This window comes from Pungitius pungitius, chromosome 2 (assembly GCF_949316345.1).
Source record: "Pungitius pungitius chromosome 2, fPunPun2.1, whole genome shotgun sequence".
NCBI lineage: Eukaryota > Metazoa > Chordata > Actinopteri > Perciformes > Gasterosteidae > Pungitius > Pungitius pungitius.
Genome location: NC_084901.1, coordinates 19,547,403 through 19,563,732, shown reverse-complemented (window position 1 = coordinate 19,563,732; position 16,330 = coordinate 19,547,403). Strand labels below are relative to the sequence as shown.

General features: G+C 40.6%; 2 protein-coding genes across 6 annotated transcripts; one reads left to right on the top strand and one right to left on the bottom strand.

Annotated features, from left to right (window-relative positions):
- Positions 1-208: 208 nt before the first annotated feature.
- On the bottom strand, positions 209-13,108 carry septin6 (septin 6). Of its 4 annotated transcripts, XR_005119637.2 has the most exons (12): positions 12,996-13,108; positions 11,199-11,313; positions 10,127-10,322; positions 9,554-9,740; positions 8,023-8,184; positions 7,711-7,807; positions 6,747-6,915; positions 6,402-6,534; positions 6,110-6,300; positions 5,011-5,063; positions 4,645-4,691; positions 209-3,603 (listed from the first exon to the last, which is right to left on the bottom strand). XR_005119637.2 is itself a non-coding variant. In XM_037459928.2 (11 exons), exons 1-10 carry the CDS (start codon positions 13,023-13,025, stop codon positions 5,060-5,062), a joined length of 1,284 nt encoding a protein of 427 aa, XP_037315825.1. In that variant the 5' UTR covers positions 13,026-13,108; the 3' UTR covers positions 209-3,603; positions 5,011-5,059. The 4 variants fall into 4 exon arrangements, 3 of the variants coding, with proteins under 3 accessions (XP_037315825.1, XP_037315824.1, XP_037315823.1); XM_037459928.2 differs by lacking the exon at positions 4,645-4,691; XM_037459927.2 differs by lacking the exon at positions 5,011-5,063.
- pttg1 (PTTG1 regulator of sister chromatid separation, securin) lies at positions 12,243-16,309 on the top strand. 2 transcript variants are annotated; one of them, XM_062560579.1, is made up of 6 exons: positions 12,243-12,324; positions 14,331-14,423; positions 14,517-14,647; positions 14,745-14,826; positions 15,402-15,557; positions 16,181-16,309. In XM_062560579.1, the coding sequence occupies exons 1-6, from the start codon at positions 12,258-12,260 to the stop codon at positions 16,258-16,260; spliced, it is 609 nt and encodes a 202-aa protein (XP_062416563.1). In that variant the 5' UTR covers positions 12,243-12,257; the 3' UTR covers positions 16,261-16,309. The 2 variants fall into 2 exon arrangements, with proteins under 2 accessions (XP_062416563.1, XP_037315829.2); XM_037459932.2 differs by lacking the exon at positions 12,243-12,324 and adding an exon at positions 13,790-13,935.
- The last annotated feature ends 21 nt before the right edge of the window (positions 16,310-16,330 follow it).

The following is a 16,330-nucleotide window of genomic DNA, read 5'->3' as shown; positions in this document are numbered from 1 at the left end:
TGGAATTCCAGTTCTTTCTTTCAATACCTTTTGTGTGCTCATTTAATTATTCTATAATCTATTCAATAATAATAATTTACTGTAACAGCAACAAATAACATATGAACAAGTATGGTCTCGGTCCAGAGAAACCAGTCCTGTCAAGTAGACAGGATAGGAAAAATATATATATAGTGTCCAACACCGTAAATAAAAGGCAAAAGCTTAATACGTTCGGATCATTTTTTTTATTATTATTGAAAATGTACATCAAAGGAATCAAATGTATTCATTGTAGTGTGGGAGAGTCTTTGACTACAAGGGGTGATGACTGATACTAGAAAAATGTATGGCATTTTCTGACACCAAAATGTTACTTTACACTCAAATTCACGTCCAAACGTCATAGGCAATAAACCACAAGTCTCCACTTCAATACACAAAATATATCCTTATAAATTATACAAATGCAGGAGTATCTTTTTAATACTCCTATCCCGGATTCAGTTCAACTCCCACTTACACTAATATTTGGCAAAAAAGGGAGGTGTGATGAGAGGACAGAGCAAACATACATGTATAATATGCACAATTTAAAGAAAACAGCGTTTTCAAAGTTTTAAAAAGCATTTTAAAAGTTAAACGAGATTTCGAAACAGAATTATTAGGGGATAAAAAACAAGCAGGTCAAACATCAAAGAGGTAAACAAATAAAAAGATGCATGCAAAAAATATAGAATAGGCTGGTGAATAATAAAGCACAATGTGTAATAAAAAGGCCATTACATGTGACCTCCATGGTATTTAGCAGTGACTTGTAAACATGGGCACCACAAAATGAACTAGTAAAAAGCAATATTGCTTTGACTTTTGCATTAATTAAATTTCAGGAGTTCAAAATACCTGGACGCAGGTTTCATATTGGACAGGACTTGAGAAAACAACAATTACTCATTAACAAGTTATACATAGTGCATTAAGTTATTCTTGACTTATTGAGAATCAGCAAGCCTCAATGTTTCAGCAGAATGTAATAAGACTCCTACTGAAAAGATGAGTGCATAGTCCAGATGATTGTAATTAAAATAATGATGAACCCTGGAAATGTGTGAACCCTAACAGAGGATTTCTATTAATTACAAGCATTTCTTTATATACATTAAGACATAACAGCAGATTTAAACTGCGCCGGGTTCCCGACCTGCATGTGTTCAGAGCTTCACCAGTGGGTTTAGAAATACCATGCGAGTCCACATAAGGCCGTAATCAAATAAAGGAGATGCAACGGGGAGATTAGAAAAGGGTTGATACAGCGAGAAAAACAGGGAGAGGTAAAGGGTGCTTAGTTCTTGCTGAAGCTGCAATCCCCTCTTCAGTTGGTCAAGACGGATTAAAAGAAGCTAGAGATAAAGAAAGAAAAAGCCAGCAGTTAGCAGAAAGCAGAAATTCTCACAAAAAAACACAAGTCAAGCTTGAGATATTGAATTGTATCCGATTTCAGGTAGAAAATGTATCTAGGTTTGATTATCAGAAATACAAAGTTAGTAAAAACGTCCCTGGGATCATCAAGCAACACAGTACGGATTAAATCATCCCATATGTTGTGCTCACTGACAATGCTGAATGATTGTTAAACTGAATTGATCACGTCACACCTGTGGTCCAGTTTATAAAAGAAAAAAAAGTGTTAATAACTATCCAAACACAACAATAAACAAGTGTGCATATAATTTCGCCCAAGTGGAAAAAGTGTTAGTAACAGCCCAAAAAAAGTGCACCTACAAACATAAGCAGAGGCAAAAAAAAACAGAATGAGCAGCAAAATTGGAATTGCCGAGGGTGAGGTTAGAGCAGCAGTGAAACATAGATACACATTAATCAAAATGATAGCAGAGCAGGTAATAATTGAGAAACCCTGAAGGATGGGGTCCGCAAAGCTTCTGGTCATTTGAGGTACTCAGTAACCACAAATTCTGGTCCCTTAGCAAAGCTTGAGGGCTGAGGGCCTACTCAGTGCAGAGCCAGGGATTACTGCAAAGGAAAGTGAAACCACACACACCAGTGAGTGCAAGATTAGGAGGAGGGAATGGCTCTTTGTCTTGATGTATTTTTACCCTGGTAGCAAAGTCTTGAATCCAAGACTTTAAAGGGGTGAAAAAAAACAACAAGTGATAAGTGAATCAGGTCATAACAGTGGCGCTTGTTGGCATCAACATTCCTTCACCTTGGGACGGAGGGACTCAAGACTTGGACGGAGAGAAGATCAACCAAACCGATTCAACCTGCAAATTAAGCGTCCCTATTGGGATTCATTAAAATGAATCTCCTAATTTACGGCAATATTTGTAATACACAATGATTATGGCCACAATTATTACATTTGGTGAAAAACTGGCCTTTATTTTCTTTTGAGTTAATCTTTTTTTTTATTTAACACTGATACAAACACTGGTCTATTCAAGACAAGAGATATATGGACATTATAATGAATTACTTCTAAATGTGCCTTCATAGTAAGTAAATAAAAAGAGTTACAGTTGCACTGGAAACATTTCTATATACTTAGAAAATATCACATTTGTGTATAAAAAAAGTGCAAATATAAAAGCTAATACAAGTATGAAAATAACATATGGCAAAGAATGGGGTTTGGGAGAAGTGGCAGGAGATTAGACTCACAACTACTCATGCATCTGGATAAAGTGAAACATCATCAGCAAAAGGACACAAATACCAAAACATTCACATTCCAGATTAAATGTGTATTGTAGGTCTAAAAAGTCTATATATAATATGTACGATATCATGAAATTAGGTCTTCCTTTTTGATATCATTTTTGTTAATAAGTCTACATTGTTCGTGGAGGGGTCCACCGTTAATAAGGGTGCCCTCACATAAACGCAATGTATTCGTAACCACTATCGGTGATCAAAAAATGTAGATAATCGTTAGTTGTATTTCTGACAAAGTAGCAGCTCAACGTGGGTCGTGGATCAAACTTCACCTGCTGTTACAAAGGTTACGACAGGCCTAAAATCTTCAGTATTATGAACATTAAACTAATAACAAACTTGACTAAATTTGGTGTTCGAAAAATTAAGGATCACCATTGTGATTGCTTTGCTTTATTCTGAGATTGGCTAAATGACGACTTAATCCATCCTCCCGTCAATCATCAATTTACTTAATTCTTTCTTTACTGTGATCTTCTGCAGATTTTTACCACTATTAATTCTGAGGTTGTACTGTCTGATGCGTGTTTCACTTCACCCGTAATACATGTCTGACCATCACCACAGTGGCCATGTTAATATTCAAAAAAGCTCACTCTGTCATGCAATTTATCAATACTATAAAATCAACATGAAAGGCATTACTCTCTCTGTAAATGCGTATAAAAAGTATAAACCATATAACATACAAGCATCCAGCATTCAGAAAAAACGGTCAAACTGATAGGAATGCTCAGTGTTTTCCAGAAAGCAGTTTGCATGTGGAGGGTGGAATTGTGCAGGATGGGTGAGGGTGAGGGTGGGGAAGGGGTACTGTAAAAATATGATGGGGTGGAAACTCATTCACAGCAGGATGGCCACAAGGGAGCACTTTTCTACAGGAATCCTAAGCTGGAAACGAGAGAGAAGGGCTGTTATTGCTTTCTTTTGAGTTAAAACATCACACGACACACACTGTCTCACAAGGCTGACATCAACATTGGTTTGGATTTGATTTAGAGGAAATCATGCTCAAAAAGGTTCAAGTGCACAGAAGTCAGGGTGCAAGTAGATTCGTCTATTTCTCAAAATCATGCGTTTTATTTTTATAGGTCTTGTCCCGCCGCAGAGCTTTGATTAAACTGTGTTTTTGATTGTGTTCCTGGTCAAACAGCAGCTTCTTTTTGTCTATTTTAAAAGTCCTGTGCTGCTTGAGGAGTCTACAGATTGCGAGACAAATGTCTTTGTTCACTTATACCCTCCCCAGCAGTTGAGATCCAAAAACATCTCTGTTGATTCTGGGTTTTTTCATCCACTCAAGAGGGAGTCGTCATATGGCCGAGGGATCAACAAAACATCGCTGCGAACAGAGACGGGCCCTCAGGCAGTTCTCTGCTCTGGTGTGGCCGGTTAGTCTCAGTTGAGCTTTGAATGGCTCTTTGTGTGTGATTGCAGGGTTGGGTGGGGAAGGACTTTGGAGAGCCACAAACAAACCCGTTGTGTATTTAGGGAGGCAGACGGGCCAGTTTATCAAATGGGTGAGTGGGACGCTAATAAACCGGTTCATTTAGAAACTGGCACGAGGACGCTGCCAGCTCATGGATATGATGGACACAGATGTTAGCAGTGATACACTGTGAGCCTGCACTTGAATATCACAATGTCGGTACTCATTAACCGCTTTGTATTACGTATTCAAAGTGCAAAATAAATGCATGGTTAATTAATGGTGGAATTCTAATGTGGAGATGCAGAAAGGACCTGTTTTAAATTTAGGCCAGCAGCAGGATGTCAATTAATGGAGAAAAAAACTCTCATTTGGGTTATGTTTATTCGTGACCGGTATGCTCTAGTTTTTAAGTACTTAAGCACTGCTTAAGTAAGTTAAAAGTTGATACCTCACTTGTAGTTATTTATATCAAATATATATTATATTTTGAGCTTTTGCCTTACCAGTAAAGATGCCCCATGCAGCATGCAGCAAGTGTGGGAGGAGTTAACTGGAAAACATTAAGGATGCAACATAGGTGACACATGCACTCACAGGATGGATTCACATCGAAAAACAAGCAGTGATTAATAATCGTGTCGTCTGGAAACTGAAGAAAATACTGAAAAGTAAACATGAATATAATCCGTGTTAACACTTTAAGTGCAGGACCTTTTTAGTCTGTTTAAATCAGTGAACCACAGACAAAGCCAAAGCTGCACAGAGGCCCCATTTTTTCGAAGAGAAACTTTCGAGGTAAAGCTTGTAAAGGTGAAAAGGTGTCTGTGAAGAAAATAAATTAACAGGGAAGCAAAAAAAGCAACAAGAACCTTGTCAGTGCAAGTGTCTTCTTCCATTTCTAACAGGCACGGCGTCACATCAGCTTCAAAACAAAACCAGGAGTTGATTACCAACATGAAGGCACCGACAGCATGTCAACAACAGCACTGCAGTTATACTCGAGCACATGTGGCTTCAAACACTGGCTGTAAGCATGAAACACAGAGTGGAAAACCTACACGCTCTTGATTAGTGAACAAGCAAGAAATACATGTCAGATATACCAGCAAAAACACATAATGACAATGATGTTCATGTTAGATAAGACTGATTCAAACCAAAGGTGTGGCCCCTGTGAGGAACACCGTCAAATAGTTTCCACTGAAACAATTATGAACTGTGAAGAAAAACGACTTACTGCTGAGGAATTGCCTTTCAAGTTAATGGCGCTGTCTAGTAGTTATTAACAGAGTTGCAATTAAGTTATGTACAGAAATTGGTTGGCAGTATTTACTATGAGGACAGCGAGGCCTTGTCATGAGTCACTCCACCTTTCTGCTCCTCTTAATTTTCCACACTGGCAATACATAATGAATTCTGCCCAGCTCTCTAAGAATGGAATTTACAGCTGAAAATATTGTCTCATTAGATGGAGGGTGAAATGGAGCATCGGCCTCTCTCAGAAGATCAGAGAGTTCTTTGGCTTAGCCAGAGCCTTCAACTACTTAACGCATTAAATTATACAGATATCTGGCGGATTATAAACGAGTGGTGACAGAGAAACCACTAGGCCTTTGACGACATTTGCGGGACAGATCAAAATTAAGTTCTGCCTGCAGCACATAGGCACAAAGTGGTATGAATGCAGAAGGAATTTGATTTCATTAGGACATTCCTTATGGTTTCTAACATAAGAAACCACATAGTTTATCATGAACAACTTCTCACATATGGGCAATAATTTTGCTCTACAAATTTGGCAAATGATCAACATCCTGAAATGTCAATTTAATAATACATGGCTTGTCCCTCTCAGTTTCATAGTACCCAGCCTTTTCCATTCATTAAAACAACTGGAGGTGGTATCCTGTGCCTCAGATTGTAAGGATAGATGTAAGGAAGGCAAAGGAGGAGCAGAACAATACTTACTTTTTCCTCTCTTTGTCCCTCTTGAGTGTGGTGGAGCCCCCTGCCTGCTGGGCTTGGTTGTGCAAGAGCTCTGCAGCAGTCTTTTTCTGTTTGAACATGTTGAGTTCGTCGTCCAGGGACTTCTTCTTGTCCTCCACTTTCTTTTTCTCGTCCTGGTGGAGCTTCTTTAGACGGTCAAACTTCTCATGCAGCTGTTGGTGACACAACACTTGTGTGAATGAGAGCAGAAACTTCCTTAAACAAGTGATGCACATGTTTCAGGATGGTGCAAGGATCAGTTTAATGACAATACCTCTTTCTCTGCCTCTTTGAGCTCGGCCTCCTTCTCTTTGACTCTTTGGACAAACATTTGCCTCATTTCCTCTTCTTTCTTCTGCAGCTCCCCCATGAACTCGTTCCTCTTAGCCTCGTATGTCTCCTGAAGACTGACACAAGAGGAAGGACAAGATAGAATTGAGTGACAGCTATATTTTACTGAACCGTACAACACAGGGATGAAGAACTGGCGCATTCTAGCAAAGTCAATTTTAGGTTTCCAGGATGAATGGATGCAGAAAAATGTAAAATAAAATGCGCGGTATAAACCAGTAGGTGTAGGTGGAGAACAAGATACGCTGCAGCTGCATGAGAGTAGTACCTGAAGGGCTTGCTGTCAGGGTCTGTGTCTTTGAAGCCCATCTCCTCCAGTTTGCAGCGGCGGTAGAGCTCATAATGACGTGTGTGAGTCTGCTCTCGCAGGTCCTCCATGTTCACTCTAATCAACATTTCTCGAAGCTTGACAAAGTCACAGTGATTCTCATTTTCCACTGTGAGAGACACACATCAGAGTGACACGTCAACGCTTCTCTCAACACATCAGACGGCTTCCTGCTCATTACGGCTAAGGTCATTATTAATAAGTGTACAATAGCATAAACAGGAAAAGCCAACATCACTTAATGTTTAAAGGAATCTCTCAGCTTTGGGGAGATAAATACAAATATATTTATATAAATCTAAAAAAAATAGACTTTTGACACAGATCATGTGTATGTATGACACCCTGAAAAGACATTATATAGTAAATAAGCCTCATAGTTAACAATATACTTGAGCTCTAAAGTAGAGATGCAGCAATTGATTAATTAGTCAATTGTCAAAAAATAAGTAATTGATATAAGTTATTGATAAGGCAAAATTGCCTCATCGGCTGATATAGTTTCTCACAAGTGAGTATTTATTCTTTTCTAGTCTATTCTGTTTTCATAATTACAAACTGATAGCTTTGGCTGTTGGACTGTTGACCAGACAAAACAAGACATTTCACAATGTCCTCTTAATTAACTGTGTGATCCTTTAAAAAGTACTACCTTCCTATTCAGAATTCATTAACCACCCCGTTATGTATTGATGAAGTCAATAATAATAACGAATCATGACAAAGGCACAACGTTACAAGATCTGTACGAACTACGAACTGATGCAGCGCTAACATTCAGCATGGTGGCAGAGAGGGAGCTGCAGCTAAAGGAGGTTATGTAACGGCAGCTGTTTGAGCCGAGGAGGGACATGAGTGGGGGAGCGTGCTCTCATTTCCTGTGCAGGATGTGACCTAGGCTTACCCTGCACTGTTCCCCAGGGGTACTGCCGGGCCTTCACCATCTTGTTCCCAATCTTCACCTCCTCCGTGCTTCCCACCACAGCAAACGGCAAATGGCTCTGTGGAGCAGATACAAGAGCGACGGCGGTGTGAAACATTCTTCTGAGCTTTCTTCAAATCCTCCCCACAAACCACTTCTGTTGGTATTCCCTTAGGATTTAAAGGGATGCTTGTCTGGACAATATTACCTTTCACTTAATTTCCCACATGAATTCAGTAACATATTGTGTGTAAAAGCCTGCGATGTAGACAGAGAGCCAGTTAGGAGACCTACGTTCATGGTGGAGTTGATCTCTGCCACAGACTCGTCATCAGTGGGGAACTGGTAGATTTGCACTCCGTTGCTGACCAGCTCACTGGTGATTTTGATTTTAAACTTAGCAAGCTCGCTTTTGGAGATGGCGTCCGACTTGGCAACGATTGGGATGATGTTGACCTGCAGTTGAGAATTTCAAAGATTTTAAGGATTGGCCTACACATGGTGTGCACAATGCTTTCAGATATGCAGGAATAATCCATATGTCTGTCAGTGGCAACTTCTTCATCACCATTTGCATGGTCCAGATTCCATTTTTTATTATGTATTTTTTTTAAAGTACCACAAGGTTAGAAAACACTGCTTTTCACCTAACTCTGGTCTTTTAGGGATACAATCTCAACCAGCATTCCGGTTAGGTAACAGAATTAAATACACCCACGGCGCTTTCTTTCATGCCCCTGTCAATCTCAGGCTACCCAGGGTAACTTGTGCGCTCTTCATCATTTCAATACATGACAGTAGCTCTTTCTAGCTCCAGGCCTTATTGTATCACACACAATTACACGTTCTTAAGTGCAGAGATAAAAATAGTAAATGCACCACTAAGAGCTGCAGGCTTCCATCTCCTGCCTCAGATCACTTGATGATTTAAAGGTTTTCTAACACATCTGTGCTATCCATGCTCCTCAAAAAGAAAAGAAAACTATAACGGTAGGCAGGAGAAGAGAAAATACAATCCGGGTTATGCTTGTTTATGCACAAGACTTTCCTTTCACCACTATTTTCTACGAGCTTTGTCGCCCACACAATCCCAAATAATTTTTCTCTCCAACCGGAGGGTGTTGGGTGGGTGGGGGAGGGGCTTTAATGGCAAGGGACACTCAGGTTGACATGAACAAGTAATTATTTACTTCACTATTGTGTCGGGTGGGGAATCGATATCATACATGTGGGCACTTCAGCAGAGATTTGCTTGTACCCCCACGAGGTGAATGTGTAAACTAAGGATGCTCCGCTCTGGATCACGCTGTTGTGCGTATCAGCCAGAGGGGACAGCTGCTCTGGCAAACACTGAGCCGACTCTTTGTACAAAAGCCAGGAGGTCCATGCAAATAAGCTACTGTGGAAAGGGCCCTTTCTGGGTAAAAAAAGACAACAACAAAAAAACAGGGCTGAAGCCACAGAGCGGACTGAGTTCCACAGCTGACCTCCACCAACGCTATAACAACACCAGAGCCAATCGGCATGCAGGCAGATGACCTAGAAAAGGTTTACGACCCATGACTAGAGTAGATGGATCAAATGCTGCAAACAACAATGCAGTGCCAAAGGACTGACTGACAGCATGTCTCTTACATGCTACAGTGAGTGTGTCAGCATTATATTAGGTATTCTTTAACAACATTCTTCTGCAGTACAGTGGCCCTTCTCATTCAACACCCAGGTATCTGAAGAAATTATCTCGAACCAACAAAAATAAAATCAACAGGATACTTAAGAGATAAAATGGCGTCTACACGACAACAGTTTGTGAAGCAAAGCTCACCTTGCTATCAAGTTTCTTCATGGTCACCAAGTCCAGCGATTTGAGCGAGTGTCCTGTGGGAGCGATGAAATACAGGCATGCGTGGATGCGGGTGTCGTGGTAGCTGTGTAGCGTGCGCTTTATTTTCAGCTCCTCTTGTAGATATGCCTCAAACTGGGCGTCAATGAACTCCACAATAGACTTGTAGCTGTTAGAAAAGGGAGAAAAACGATTTTTCAACTTTTCTTCTTCTTTTTTTGCGTTTGCGATAGTCAGGTGGTCATAAGATGAATACTGTTAAACACCAGAAAAAGAGAGTTGCGAAACTGCTGCAAAAAAATGTAGTGAGATGGAGCCCCCGGACCGGAGTCCCCGTTGTACGGGTCGCGTAGGGTTTCACTCAGGATTGAGAACCCGAAGGAACCTGAGCCCACAAAGAGCTCAGAGCTCTCACAGAGTCATTGTATGTCAGGAATGTAGTGTGCATGATCAAGTGGGCATTTCTTCAGATGACAGATGTGTGAAAGAACCCTGCTTTCTGAGATCAGATCTCTCTCTCCCAGAAAGAAGTGACATTTGTCCGGATTGAGTTACCTGTCTTCTTTGTTGATCTGGTCTCCAAAGCCTACGGTGTTGACGACAGTGAGTTTGAGGCGCACGTTACTCTCCTGGAGCTCATAGGTGTTGGATTTGAGCGTGACTCCTGGCTGGTTGTGCTGGGTGGGCTCGCCCTCAAACTTGGTGTTGAACAACGTGTCCATGAGAGTGGACTTCCCCAGACCCGTCTCGCCTGGATACAGAGAAATAGTCTCATGTTACTGGTTTACTGTTAATAAACCCTTGATACTGAACTGTTCCCTCCATCCAGTCTCTACACCGTGCTATTTATTTTGTACGCTTCTGATAAATCGAGGCTCTAGCTGATCACAAAAGGAGCAGCAGTAGTTGCTTATTCACTGCTGCTTTCTGAAATCTATTCACTGTTAAAGGGCCGTCATATGACTCAGATGAAGCGCTCCCTCTGTCAGAAATTCTATTTTTATTCCTCACAACCTGACCTACAGTCTAAGCACGTTAGCCCATTTTTTGCTCCACATTTCTAAACTTCCTCCAGAAACCAAAGGAAAAGATGCATCACAGGTCTTTTTTCCGTATTTCTGGGCTTATATAAGTTGTTTTTATATCATGAAAAAAACATTATTGTTGGCAGTATCCACTTTTCAATATTCCCCAAATATAAATGGACTCAGTGAACACACAAGTCTAAAAGCATTCCACTAAAAGGGTCCAACTATTATCAAAATATTTACGGCATACATATTGTCAGAACATAACATTCAAACCAAAACAATTAAGGCAAATGATGACCATTACTATGTTGGTGTGTGTCTGTGTATGTGTCATGTCTAATGAAATTAGCATTATGCAAAATGATAACTGATACTATTGTTTTCAAATACTACAATTATGAATATCTAATGTAAAACCAATGTTCATTGGCCAGGAAAGAATCCAAGCAGGTCATTTACAGAGCAATGTGCTTTGCATCTTGTGGAGAAGCTTGGCTTTCATTGAGGCAAATAAGTCATCTTTTAGCCTAGGGAGAGCAAGAGAGAGAGCGAGAGACGGAGAGAAAGAGAGAGAGAGTATTTTCATGCATACTTACCAACACAGAGGATGTTGAAGCAGAACCCATGGTTGACAGACTTGTTGACCAGCTGATCCGGCATGCTGTCAAAGCCGACATGGCCTGCCAGAGGGACGGCACGAGCACCTTCCCCCTAAAATCAGAATCATAAAAACAGTAAACATCAGATTAATATTGATCACTGTATGCCATATTAAAAGCCTGTGGCTTCTCTTTAACACTACAAAAAACAAATACATCTCAATAATTGTGTTGCCCCGTTGAGAAATACCAATATATTTCAAAATTACACTCAAGTGAAAGCAATTGCCGCAACATTTGGTCCTGTCATACTTTGACACTGGCTTCAGGTACAATGTTGCTCACTTCCTGTTTCCTGAGTTTGCACTGTCTCCCCACAAACGAGACAACCCACAATGTACATAATAATGTGTGTGTCTGTTTTCTCATTTTGACTTGAACCCTTTAACTTTTGGCCAGTTGCACTTCCCATTCAGATAGTATCATACTGTTTGTAGACAGTCTTTCTCTGGACCAGGCTGACACAAAACACCCAAGTGTGAATGCACTGTTGTTCCATGTGTGTGGGGGCGTGTGGCTGCTGTTGAGTATCTCCATCTGCGTGAATCTCATTTTGGCAGCCCACGGCTACATTGTGAGGTGCAGGAAAGCAAAGAATTTAGATTATACACTAAAGTGAGGGCTCGCAACCAGCTAGACCTCAGCCAACCAGCCATTATGTGGCTTAACATAACGCAGCATTGCTTAACTTGCTCTCCAATGTGGCTTTGGCAGAAAAACATTCCGTTTGAGGGTCGATTTTAAATAACCAGTCAAGCTGATGGTACTGGACAGTTGTGGATTATTTGGATAGTTGAAATTGGATTTAAACAGCTGAGGGAGTATTGGGAAAACAGGGGGGGGGTGTGTGATATGACTATACAAACAGCCTTTGCACTTCGGCTGCAAGTGCAACATTCCTGAAACCATTCTTGCTTTCCAAGCCACTTATAGCCAGGATCCACACGGCGGGTTTCCAATCATTGGGCCGCAGAGCCATATCAAAAATGCAAAACCATGCAATTCAGAGCGGCCTTTCTGTGGGGTAGCGGCTTCCCTTCCAATCTCCCAAACAAAAAGCCAGGTAAACTTCGCGCAAGCATTTTCAACCGACATGGTCGAAAAGACTTTAAACGACCAGAATATATTTGGTACGTCAGACAACGCCCGAACCAAAGTTAACGGGACTTAACGTCGCACGAAACAACATAACGGAAATAAGCACCGTGGCTGTGCTCTAATAAGAATGAATGGCCTACCAATGGGCACCGTGTTGTACGTTTCCCGTGAGCTAGCCTTAATACGGAATATACTACACAGTAGTACACGTATTTCATACCGCACAGCGCCATTTCGATTGAAACCGTCAGTCTTAGCCATCGATATCAGCACAGGATGTCTGCAGGCGTTAGCTTACGGAAATGGAAATTAAGAGAATGCTTCGACTGAGCAAAGCTTGGGTCTAAACTTAACGGGAAGCATCTATTTAATACGATCTGAGAAATGCACAGTGAGTTGGTAAAAGCGAACCACCACCAAACGTCGGTTTTTGTTTGGCGACGCTCCATTGAATTTTCAATGGGAAATAACGTTAACCGTAACAGCGCGTGCTAGCTAACCTAAATATCCCCTGAATGTTTCCCCCTCACGTAAGGCGGAAATTATATTTTTGACATGGGTAAATTATAGCAAACGCATTTCAAGAAGTACGCGTGGATAGTGGCAATGGCATCCTGAGTAAAATAGGTTACTCACCGCTTGCCTTGCTATCTCAGTTGACGCCATAGTGGTAGTGGAAACCTGTGCCGCTGTTTCTGGTGAGCGAAGGATAGCTGCGCTGCCGAAGTTACGCCGAAAGGTGGCCTGGTGGGAATGTACCACTATTCAACCGATTGTTTTGCAGCTGTACACCACTGTAATAGCTCGGACGTTGTTTATTTTAGACCGTTATAAACAACTCAGCTCGTATTCTTTTGAAAAATGTCTTCCAAAATAAAAAACAGGATAAAAAAGTGCTATCCACCACGCACCCCCACACGGTGCGTCGTTGGTATCGCCCAGTGTGAATTACAGAGACCATTCTCCCATTCAAAGGAAACTACAATGGAAGATTGCTAAGTAAACATTATGTCTTGACGTAACTTAATATCAATATACAAGCTATGTTTGAGCTGTTGGGAACGTATGACTAATTTTTAAAACTTAATAAACGTACACAAGACTATTTACTAAATAGCTCGGTCGTCACATTATTTATGAACCGTTGTTCATTTATTGAGCGCTATCATGGATTAGAGCCGTAATAAAGAAGAGTCGCGTCACCAGTTCAAAACCTCTTGGTCGTCCCTTGATTGACTCAGACAAAAACTGCTGTTTTATACGATGGATGTGAAATAATTCTAAATGTAACCCATTACATCCATTTGACGTTTAAAAAACAATTTACTGACATTTGAGGATTAGGAAGTGTAACAGCTCAACAGAGATGACGCGACTCTCCTTCTACGGCTCTGCTGTCAAACGTCTTTTATGGAAACGCCCATTGAAGTCTTCTTCGCTTCAGCGACCAATAGGATACAGGCAAGTAATTTAAAACGCAGCCGCGGGACCTTGTATGCGGAAGTTCCTGACCATAACAACCGAGAGATCGCGGAGTAAAGAAGCAACGAACATCGTCTAGCACACCTGACCTGAGGTAACTTTAACACGGGTGTCTCAGAGCTACTTCTGCAGTTAGCACGTTGAGTAAATTATATTACATGGAACGCAGCCTAAACCCGTTATATTTGACTCGTTTTGAGAAAAGTGACTCACTCGATGTAATTATTTCAACGTTAAAACATTCAACGTTGACTTAAATGGGCAGCTAACCGCTCAATTACAGGCGGTCTGGAGTTTGCAGTTTTTTTTTTTTTTTTTTAAACGTTGGTGAATTTGTTGCTTTAAAATCACTCATAATGGTCTGGTTTAATTCTTCTATGACCCAGCATGGACAATGCCAGAGCCCTATTGGCCCTTCTCTTGCTAGATTGTATCTAAATAAATAAAAGGTCTTGTGTTCAACGAGCAAATGTCATGATGTGTTTTCAGATACAATGGCCAACATAATCTTTGCAGAGCGAGAAAATGCATGTCTTCAACCACCTAATCTGAAGATGCGTCAGCGCCTTCAATCTGCTCCAGGTAAGTTTCAGCCATGTGCTATATTCTTCCTGTGGCGATATTGGTCAGTTAACCTTTTTTGGGCTCTTTTCTTTCTTTTTTTCCTTCTCCCAGAGAAACTTCTATCTCCCATGAGTGCGAAAACCTTACACACACCTCTGCAATTGGGTCGTAAGGCTTTTGGTGCAGTCAACAAAAGAATATCCACCCCTGTCGTCGGGACACAAGAGAAGTTAAAGCCACAGGTCGGAATAAACCAGAGCGGTACAATCTAAATGTCAGGATGAGTGACGTGCTCCGTACCTCAAACCATTTGTGTGCTAATGCATGATTTCCCCACAGGAAACTAAAGTTAAACCTGCCTCTCTGAACAAAGTGGAGGAATATCCAGAAATTGAGAAGTTCATCCCTTACGACCCACTTGGTAACAATACAATCACTAGTGATAGTTCTTTCAATTTACCTTTTTTTATTCTGGCCCTACAAATGTTACCACATTTAAGGCATAATAGAATAGTTTAGAATAGAATGATGCATATTTGTGAACTCAATCGCATACAAGCTCACGTTTCAGCCATGGACCTTGGATGGGAACTGCAGCTCAATTAGAAAGTCCATTAATGGTTTGTTCCCTCAGGACTCGACCCATAGCGCATTGCAGGGCCTGGTCTTTGTAGGCCAACCACTGAAGTTAGCGTCACACTAGTTCATGGCATGAAAGAGCTCAGTGGTAAACGAGTTTATGATGGCATGTTTTTCGGGCGAGATGGTCCTCACAAATTAATGCTTTTTTTTTTTTTTAAGGATTTCTTTTTATGTTGAAAGTACAAAGCTAATGTTGACTATAAGCGATGCCATGCTCTCATGACTGATTCCACACAACGGCAGTAGAGGTGGATTGTTCAGTCATATTTTGTAGCAAATTTCTAAAAGCCTCAAGTCCAGAAATGTACATACACTATTCTAAAACATCTATTTAAAGAGAATCCTTCTTTCCAGCGTTCGAGAAGTACGGCGTACCTGAGGATTTGATTCCCCTTGGTGACATGGCGCTGCCCGGACTGGCCCGTTTCCCACGAGCTCCTCTGTGCAACTACATGGAAACGATTGCCGCACTTCCAAATCCATCACCTGTTAAGATGCCACAAAGTTCAGGTAACCCTTCATGTCAATTGGTGACCTTAACGTATTAATAGTATCAGAATGATAAGCAAAGCTCAACTTTGGGTGGATAAATTCCTTCCAGTATTTTCTATTTTAATATCACATAAGTTATAGTTGAATTGGGGTTAGGGTTTATTGATGCAATTACTAGAGATTACAACTGAATAATTTCTATTACCATTCGAAACCGCATTTCTTAAATTTGTCAACAATGATTAAACTGCTCAGTGTGTTTATAGTGATGGTGAAATATGTCCATGTGCACATTAATTCAATGTTTATATCCTTACCAAACATGACCTTTTTGAGTATAGGTTAGTGCAACGAAATTGCAATAGTTGGTTCTATCTAGTTCTATTAACAAACATATTTTTTAATTTATAATTTAAAATTCAAAATGATTTCGGTTCAGTAAAACTAATACATCTTTAAACTAGTAAAATAACCTGCACTTTTACATGGCGGAATAGGTAATAGTAAAAGTAATGTATGAAAATGACATTTCTAAAGGAACATTTATCACTGACTAAGCAGCTGCAGCCATAAGTATGTGCTTTGCTCCAAATAAGCAGTATCATTAACTCACTATATCATTAACTTGACTCTCTCCACAGATCATTGCTCAGAGCTGGACGCCTTCTTGCAAACACTAGATGAGCTGACTGTTGAACTTCCTCCAGAATTCACCCACTGACTGTTTATTTCGTATGACATTTTTACCCCAATAAAGTTTTTTATCTGTTCTTGCCATTTCCAGTTTTGTT

What these genes read in the sequence shown, in the direction of transcription:
- pttg1 (XM_062560579.1), top strand. Translation starts at nt 12,258, where the DNA reads ATGCAATTCAGAGCGGCCTTTCTGTGGGGTAGCGGCTTCCCTTCCAAT. An exon ending in GCGCCTTCAATCTGCTCCAG is followed by an intron (nt 14,424 to 14,516) that starts GTAAGTTTCAGC and finishes TCCTTCTCCCAG; the next exon opens with AGAAACTTCTATCTCCCATG. An exon ending in CATCCCTTACGACCCACTTG is followed by an intron (nt 14,827 to 15,401) that starts GTAACAATACAA and finishes CCTTCTTTCCAG; the next exon opens with CGTTCGAGAAGTACGGCGTA.
- septin6 (XM_037459926.2), bottom strand. Translation starts at nt 13,025, where the DNA reads ATGGCGTCAACTGAGATAGCAAGGCAAGCG. An exon ending in CTTCAACATCCTCTGTGTTG is followed by an intron (nt 10,323 to 11,198) that starts GTAAGTATGCAT and finishes CTCTGTATCCAG; the next exon opens with GCGAGACGGGTCTGGGGAAG. An exon ending in TGAAGAAACTTGATAGCAAG is followed by an intron (nt 8,185 to 9,553) that starts GTGAGCTTTGCT and finishes TCTCAACTGCAG; the next exon opens with GTCAACATCATCCCAATCGT.